We start from the raw sequence: 9,097 nt of genomic DNA, 5'->3' as shown, positions 1-9,097 counted from the left end.
GTTGGGGTGGATGGCTCGGCATGTAGGGCAAACGCCTAGCAACTCAAAGGTTGCATGTTTGAGTCACATATTGACAATTTTAGCATTTTCGCTAATTAGCAACTTTGCAAATACTTACATTTTTTTTAGCTACTTTGCAACTACTTAACATGTTAGCTAACCCTTCCACCTAACACTAACTCCTAACCTTAACCTTAACCCTAACATTAAACCCTATCTCCTAGCCTAGCTAACGTTAGCCACCTAGCCAGCTAACTAGCTAATGTTAGCCAAAACAAATTGGAATTCGTAACATATCATACGTATTGCAAATTTGTAACATATTGTACGAATTGCAATTCGTAACATATCATATGGATGATGGACATACACAAATGAATACATACCATACGAAACGTAAAGTATTGTACCAAACGGAGGGAGACAGATTTGAATGTACTATGTCTACCCCTGAGTCTAAGTTGGCCATTTGGGATGTAGACACCATGAAAAATCATGTACAGTATGTTGGTAGAATAAATCCAAACAGTGTTATTGTGATAGAACAAACACAACCTGGTCATTGAATATAAAGGTGTAGGAAACACAGTTTTTGTGCAGTTCACAGCATATTTAATTTAGCTACAGTAGGAATGCTAAGCACTTATGGTCATCAACACAGTTTTCTCTAGGGAATGTGGCATCTATACAGCAAATAATACAAAATGTAGTTCTCTAACTATATCAAGTTCCACATTTTCTCTCTATTTATTTGTACTCTATGCACAGTATTTCATCTAAATCCGGGGTGCCAAACATACGGCCCCACGAGGGGGTCCAATCCGGCCTGCGGGTGGTTTGAGTAAGAACTCAATATACTTTAAATTACTAAAACTAAATCAAAACTGTGTAGAAATGATAAAGGACCTACATTAATACAGTTTCTTGACTGTGTCCAGCTTGCTAATAATCCCCAAAAGCCAGACAGTCAGGGAGCATGGACAATTCCAAAATGGATGGATAGAGGACTACAGTATGTCTTGCAAATTTTGATGGCGTGGAAATATAACACATTTTTGAAGACCGAATGCGGCCCACGGGGAAAAATCATTTTGACACCCCTGATCTAAATAGCATGGGTGGTTTAGCACACAGTTCAAAACAATTTACGATGCAGACAATTAAAGGATTATCGTTTCCACCGTTATGGTACACGACTTTGCAATATCCCACTAAAGCATTACATAGGGGGTAGTATTGAACTTTGTGGAAAAAAAGGAAAACAAAAACATTGATAACCCACTTTTGAAAATATTTCAAATTGGACACAATTCCAGTGCTATTATGTTTCTATTAGAGTACATAAGAACATAGTAAACCGCTCTACAACACCAAAAAGGTTGTGCTTTTGTGGGAACAATTACAAATATCATGCTGAATAAAGCCTGCTTTGTGACTAATAAAATGTATCTGGATACAACGTTTGGCGATGGATTGGCTCTTATCATAGATGCAGTGGAAGAGGTCAACATCCCCAAGAGTGCAACAATCCCTCCCACTGACTGTTCTTTTCTTGAAAATTCTGTGAACATCCAAGTGAACAAGGGCAGTATCCCAAACGGCATCCTCTTTCCTATATAGTGTACAACTTTCGACCAGAGCCCTATGGGTCCTGGTCAAAAGCAGGTACTATATAGGGAATACAGTTCCATTTGGGACACAGCCAAGTGACAACGCTCTTCCTCTACAAACCGGGTGTTGATGAAGTCCCCTTGTAGAAAACGTTCCTGGTGTTATCCGGGCTGTTCCCTCGCTCTGGGATCAGGATGATGTTCCCTTTCCCTTTCCTCCGGAGTGTGGAGTCTCGGCTGGAGGCCACAGAGTGGGGCTCTGAGGGGACCTCACCCCCCTCTACTGGGGTCACTCTGATGGTGGTGATCCCCTGCTGTTGGTGGAGGGAATGCTCCCCGCCCCCTGCGTTCTGTGTATTGGTGGCAGCAGTGGGATTTGCATGTCTCCTCCTGTCTATGGAGCCAATGGAGCCGTCCCTCATGGACAGGGACTCGCAGCTCTCTGAATCTCTATTCAGGTCATTCAGCTCGAATGACTGGCCCTGGCTGCATCCACCGATACCACCACCCCCACACTGGTCCTGGGACCTCCAGGTCTTCCAGGAACCCCCACTGCTAATATCCGTCGAAGGGGCGTGAACTATGGGGCGGTTGTTGTTGTTCTCAGGATGGGCGTCCACCCTCACGATGGCTCCAGTGCTGCCTGAGATGCTGCCCACGGAGCTGCCCAACGTGCTGCATGTCGTGCCCATGGGATTTGGTTCATTCAGGGATCTGTAGCGGAGGGACCCTCCAGTGTAGCCGTCCATGCAGCCCTCGTCCATACTCTTGGAGTGAGTCTGGAGCAGACCCTGCTGTTTGGACATGGCAATCACCTGCATGATCCGCGGCTGCTGGTTGCCATTCATAGTCCTGCATGGGGCAGTTGCCTTCTCAGCAGCCTTCACCCAGTTCACATGAGCTCCACTATTGCATATTTCACCGGCGCCTACATCTCCCGCACCCATCTTGGGCGAGGGGTTGTTGAAGTTCTCATGCGTCTCCTCTGGGATATGGACCAGCTGTGAGGAACCAGGTCGGGACTGCATAGAGACTCTGGCCCCTCCTGTTATGCCGCTGCAGTCTCTGGGTAGTGTGGTGCTGGCCCCGGTGGCTAGCTTCACATACTGCGTTGGCAGATCGACCCCGTTGATCCCCACGGCTGAGGGCTCAGAGCTGTACCTCATGGAGTCCATGCTCCCCCGGTGGTGGGGTGACTGGGCCGCCGCCTCACCCTCCATCACCTAATAAGAAGAAGAAAAAGAAGAAGACAAAAACATATTTATTTACTTTTATAGCTTTTTTTAATTTCAGAAATACGTGTTTCAATGTGTTTAAACATGAGAAGAAACAAGCATTATAAAAGCATATCATTAGTAGGCTACAACAATTGTAAATTGTATAAACTATTTAACCTGCAGGGAGTGCTTTCGGCTCTCTTGATTCTTGCTCTTCCACTGAGAGAGGAGCTGTTTGGAGCGGGAGGAGTCCATGGAGGCATGGTGACTGTGGTGGATGGTGGCGTTGCGGCGTGTGTCATCATCCATCGCTGGCGTGTGGACACGGGGGAGGGTGTGGCTGAACGTCACCTGAGGGCAGCAATTTGTAACCTTATTTATTCAAAATCATTTTTTAAATGATGTTACAGCAAAATGTTTTTAATAACTATTTTTAGGAACCTGTAAAAATACTGAAAGACCAACAGAGTAAAGTAAATAAAGTATGTTGAATATCTGCATACTAATTAAATAAAATGAACAAAGTCACCATGCTCTCCTTTCCCATGGGGCTGCGGGGCAAGGTGATGACCTCCACGTCAGCACTGGACCTCTTCAGGTTGGTGAGGGAGCCAGAGGAGGGATCTCGGTGGTGGGGGTTATGGTGGAGGATGCCCTCGGAGTGGGAGGTAGAGAGACCGTCCATATTGCCGCTGCAGCTCTTCACCTGTAAATGGCGCATTGCCTCCTGGCTGATGTGGGGTAAAGGACAGGGATCGCGGGGCTGGGGAGGAGGACAGCTGCAGCTATCCTCACTGGGCTGGAAGTTCCCCACTGCGAAAAGACCCTGGAGATAGAGGAGAGACGGAGATTTACAATATTATCTCTCATACACACAATCTCTTTAGTCCAATCCTTTCAAACAAACAAGTACTGTAGCAACTGTACATCAAATGATGATTATTCATCAGTAAAAGCGTTATCTGTAACAGTCTTTCTACCAAAAAACACAAATAATAAGTAGTATCTCTAAGAAAGTATCAGCAGAACATACTAAGTAGACAGCTATTCCCCCGCCCAGCAGAAAGCCCAGGTAGACATCAATAGCATGGTTCTTGTACTGGATGATCCGGGTCAGCCCACAAATGATGGCACAGATGATGAAGGAGAAGACCAGCAGAGGCTTCAGTAGTTTAGAAGACTCAGTAAGCGTGCTGTTGAAGTACATCTACAGACAGACCAAGGACACAAAGGCATTGTCATCATCAATAGCATCATTGTCATTATCGTCGTTCATGTCATTATCATCATCATCAGCATCATCGTTGTCGTCGTTGAGGTCGTCATCATCATCATCATCATCATCAACAATTGGAATTGACTCAGCCACATTAGCTTGTGGCTGAAATCCTTATGGAACAATCCACATTGTCTGCAAGATTCCAAACCACAACTAGGCCTACATGAATGAATAACATTGCCATGTCTTTCCATTTAAACCTTTCAACTAAGCACATTAAACAACACAGCTCCATACAAATACATTCATTTAGCTCTAGATGTTGCTGCATGTCCTCTCCCCCATGAGAAGGAACTGTGTGCGTCCCAAATGGGATCCTATTCCCTATAATTGTGCATTACGTTTGACCATGGCCCATAGAGCTCTGATCAAAAGTAGTGTACTATGTAGGGAATATGGTGCCATTTGGGACATATACTTTAGATTTGTATAGTATGGTTGTGTTCCAGAGCTGTGAGTCAGCATCCAGCATCCTCTCCCTCAGAGCGACTTTATTACAGCAGATTTATTACTGCCAGGCCCTACTGTGGATACAGCCAGCGCTCGATACTGTTCAGACCTGGGTTCAAATAGTATTTTTGTTCAAATATTTTCAGCGTTTGATATAGTCTTCCTGGAGTATCAGATGTTTTATTTATTTTCTTGCACTTTTGGCACTATTCCTTTGGTTTCCAATGCACCAGGTAAGCTTGATCAAGTGTAACTAAAGTTGTCGAAATACAACAAATACTATTTGAACCCAGGTCTGCTACTGTCTCTCCTGTGAGTCGTGGCTAATGCAGCCTAGCGGCATGCATCATCTACCCTCAGGCACCTGAGGCTTTGAGTTCTTTAGTGCCTGTCAGCGTTTACAGACTCATCTACTATAGTGGTGCAGGAAAAAAAAATGTTAGTCTAACCTTGAGGATTATGGGAGACTTTTATAGTTATTTGGTATGACAGTGTGATGTATTGGATGTGCTGTATGTGACTACATAGTGGACCTAGGGTGTCTTCAGAAAGTACTCACACCACTTGACTTTTCCACATTTTGTTGTGTTACAGCCTGAATTTAAAATAGATTAAATTGAGATTTTGTGTCATTGATTTTCACTCAATACCCCGTAATGTCGAAGTGGAATTATGTTTTTAGAAATGTTTACAAATTAATTGTGACTCGTTTCAGGAAACTAGGCATATGTCGCATGTCAATACTTCACAGGAGAGCCATTTTAATGTAAACCTTTTTTTATTTATCATAATGCGTTTTTTTTGCCGAAATGCCTTTTGGAACATGTGAACAGTCATGTGCTTTAATATCAAACTATGCCATCTGTAAATATGATGTCACGACTTCCGCCGAAGTCGGTCCCTCTCCTTGTTCGGGCGGTGTTCGGCGGTCAACGTCACCGACCTTCTAGCCATCACTGATCCATTTTTCATTTTCCATTGGTTTTGTCTTGTTTTCCTTCACACCTGGTTGAATTACATGTTGTGTATTTAACCCTCTGTTTCCCATCATGTCCTTGTCGGAGATTGTTTATTGTAAGTGTTTGTGTACGTCTGTACTGGTGTGCGCCGGGTTATGTTACCCATTGATTTTTATTATTATGTTTTTCTGGTGGGTTTTTTTTGTAATAAACTGCGCCGTTGGAAACACAGTTATTTCTCTCCTGCGTCTGACTTCTCTGCCGCCAGTTAAACACCCCTTACACATGAATACAATTGTTAAATTATTAGCCAAGTTGGTTTAGCCACGGAAAAAGTGGGAACTTTCCCGCTAGCCATGATTGGCTGAGATAATGAATGGGCTGGACATGCCAAGAGATGAGTTTGGATTGGTCTGCCATATAGCACGCTTCTGTCTATAACATGAACCGGTCAGAATGTGTAGGTAATCCTTTCTAATGCGGCTTTTTTGAAAGATATCATGTAGTAGAACTGCAAAAGTGTTGCTCTCCACTTTCTGGAGGACCGGGTTACATCTTCAAACTAAGGGCAACCATTGCATCCGTGACAGAGAGGGTGAAGCATCCCTCCATGTATATGGGTAAGAGAGTCTAGCTAACTTGTTTTTCAGTGTAGTAACATTATTCATCTCTCAGAGCCATTTGTATTGCTAGTTACAGCCTAATGTTAGCTAGCTAACATTGAATCTGATCAGAGTGACCTGTTCTCTCATTTGTGTCTGGAAGTACCTAGCAAGTTAGCCAACATTAGCCAGTTAGCTTGGGTGCCTCACTGCTGTTGTTAGGTCAGAATGCTCGAATCAACCCTACTCCTTGGCCAGAGCGTCCAGTGTGCGCTCTGAATGCTCCGAGAGTGAAACGCTCTGAATTTATGAATGGACAATCTGACAACGCTCTGAGTTTACAAACACCCAGAAAACACTCTTGCACTCCAGATTAAATTTACAAACACACCCGTAGTATAAACCAGCCTTTAGTCTTGAAATCTTTGGTTGTTTAGTACATGGCCTCACATGTGAATCCTTAAAGAGATGAGTGAGCTGAATGGGTGTATACAAAGAAGAGCTCTCCAGTATGTGTACCAAAACATTTAAGGGCCATTTTCTCAAAAGTGATTTTACAAGTTTATCAACTTTCAAAGCAGAATTACTTTCCCATTGTTCCTCAACTGTAGTGTATGATATACTATTTTTGAGGTCTGAGTCTCTACTTTTATCCAAAGTAAAAAACACAATTTCAAATTTTGCTACATAAGACCAAATCGAGCCGGTCGCTCACATTTTAAAAATCCAAAGCTGAAATGTCTTGAGCCAATAAGTATTCAACCCTTTTGTTATGGCAAGCCTAAATAAGTTCAGGAGTAAGAATGTGCTTAACAAGTCACATAATAAGTTGCATGGACTCACTCTGTGCGCAATAATAGTGTTTAACATGATTTTTCAACAATGACTACCCCATCTCTACCCCACAGATACGATTATATATAAGGTCCCTCAGTCGAGCAGTGAATTTCAGGCACAGATTCAAAGGCAAAGACCAGGGAGGTTTCCAATGGTTTGCAAAGAAGGGCACCTATTGGTAGATGGATAAAAAAGAATCCCTTTGAGTATAGTGCACTTATTACACTTTAGATGGTGTATCAATACAACCTGTCACTAAAAAGATACAGGCGCCCTTCCTAACTCAGTTGCCGGAGAGGAAGGAAACCGCTCAGGGATTTCACCATGAGGCCAATGGGGATTTTAAAACAGTTACAGAGTTTAATGGCTGTCATAGGATATAACTGAGGATGGATTAACAACATTGTAGTAACTCCACAATACTAACATAAATGAAGGAAGCTTGCACAGAATAAAGTAATACTGCAAAAAATGTGGCAAAACATTTTACTTTTTGTCCTGAAAACAAAGTGTTATGTTTTGGGACAAATCAAACACATCACTGAGTACCACTCTTCATATTTTCAAGCATGGGGGTGGCTGCATCATTTTATGCATATGCTTGTCATCTGCAAGGACTAGGGAGTTTTTTAAGATACAAATAAATGGAATAGAGCTAAGCACAGGTAAACTCCAAGAGGAAATCTTGGTTCAGTCTTCCTTCCAGCAGACACTCGAGATAAATTCACCTTTCAGCAGGACAATTACCAAATATACACTGCTTACCAAGATTTTGTTGCTTACCAAGATGACATGTAATTTTTTTGAGTGGCCTAGATACAGTCAAGTTAAAATGGGCTTGGAAATCTATGGCAAGCCTTTAAAATGGCTGTCTAGTGATGATCAACAATGAACTTGACAGAGATTGAAGAATTTTTAAAAGGATAATGGGCAAATAATGAACAATCCAGGAGGATAAATGGCATGACATTGGGCCTCAGGATCTCGTCACGGTATCGCTGTGCATTCAAATTGCCATCGGTAACATGCTATTGTGTTTGTTGTCCGTAGCTTATGCCTGCCCATACCATAACCTCACCGCCACCATGTTCCCAACGTTGACATAAGACAATCGCTCACCCGCACGATGCCATACACGCAGTCTGCCATCTGCCTGGTACAGTTGAAACCGGGATTAATCCGTGAAGAGCACACTTCTCCAGCGTGCCAGCAGCCATCGAAGGTGAGCATTTGCACACTGAAGTTGGTTACGACGCAGAACTGCAGTCAGGTCAAGACCCTGGTGAGGACAATGAGCACGCAGATGAGCTTCCCTGAGACGGTTTCTGACAGTTTGTGCAGAAATTCTTCAGTTGTGCAAACCCACATTTTCATCAGCTGTCTGGGTGACTGAACTTAGACAATCCTGCAAGTGAAGAAGCCGAATGTTGGGGTCCTGGGATGGCGTGGTTACACGTGGTCTGCGGTTGTGAGGCAGGTTGGACGTACTGCAAAATTCTCAAAAACGATGTTGGAGACGGCTTATGGTAGGGAAATGAACATTACATTCTCTGGCAAAAGTTTTGGTAGACATTCCTGCAGTCAGCATGCCAATTGCATAATCCCTCAAAACTTGAGACATCTGTGGCACTGTGTTGTGTGACAAAACTGCATATTTTAGAGTGGCCTTTTATTGTCCCCAATACAAGGTGCATCTGTGTGATCATCATGCTGTTTATTCAGCTTCTTGATATGCCACACCTGTCAGGTGGATGGATTATCTTGGCAAAGGAGAAATGCTCACTAACAGGGATGTAAAGAAATGTGTGCATAAAATTTGTGAGAAATATGCTTTGTGTATATATGGAAAATGTCTGGAAGCCTAAATCAGATGTAGGTTCTTCACCACGACCCCAACCCACCCCTCTCAAATATATATAACAGTGCATTCGGAAAGTATTCAGACCCCTTGACTTTTTCTATATTTTGTTAAGTTACAGCTTTATTCTAAAATTGATTAAAAAGTGTTTTCACCCTCATCAATCTACACACAATACCCCATAATGGCAAAGCAAAAACTGATTTTTAGACATTTTTGAAAATGTATTCAAAATAAAAAACAGAAATACCTTATTTATTGAAAATGTAATTATTGACAATGAAA

The 9,097-nt window shown here is 42.8% G+C and overlaps 1 protein-coding gene across 1 annotated transcript in view; it reads right to left on the bottom strand.

Annotated features, from left to right (window-relative positions):
* Positions 1-340: 340 nt before the first annotated feature.
* plppr4b (phospholipid phosphatase related 4b) overlaps positions 341-9,097 on the bottom strand; it is a 41,907-nt gene continuing 33,150 nt past the window's right edge. Inside the window, exons 6-9 of the mRNA XM_029698455.1 lie at positions 3,861-4,034; positions 3,357-3,653; positions 3,005-3,178; positions 341-2,833 (exon numbers count right to left, since the gene is read on the bottom strand). Coding sequence (XP_029554315.1) covers positions 1,724-2,833; positions 3,005-3,178; positions 3,357-3,653; positions 3,861-4,034 — 1,755 coding nt within the window. The 3' untranslated portion in view covers positions 341-1,723. The remainder of the gene's footprint in view (positions 2,834-3,004; positions 3,179-3,356; positions 3,654-3,860; positions 4,035-9,097) is intronic.

This window comes from Salmo trutta, chromosome 2 (assembly GCF_901001165.1).
Source record: "Salmo trutta chromosome 2, fSalTru1.1, whole genome shotgun sequence".
Taxonomy (NCBI): domain Eukaryota; kingdom Metazoa; phylum Chordata; class Actinopteri; order Salmoniformes; family Salmonidae; genus Salmo; species Salmo trutta.
This window is presented reverse-complemented; position numbering and strand designations above follow the sequence as displayed.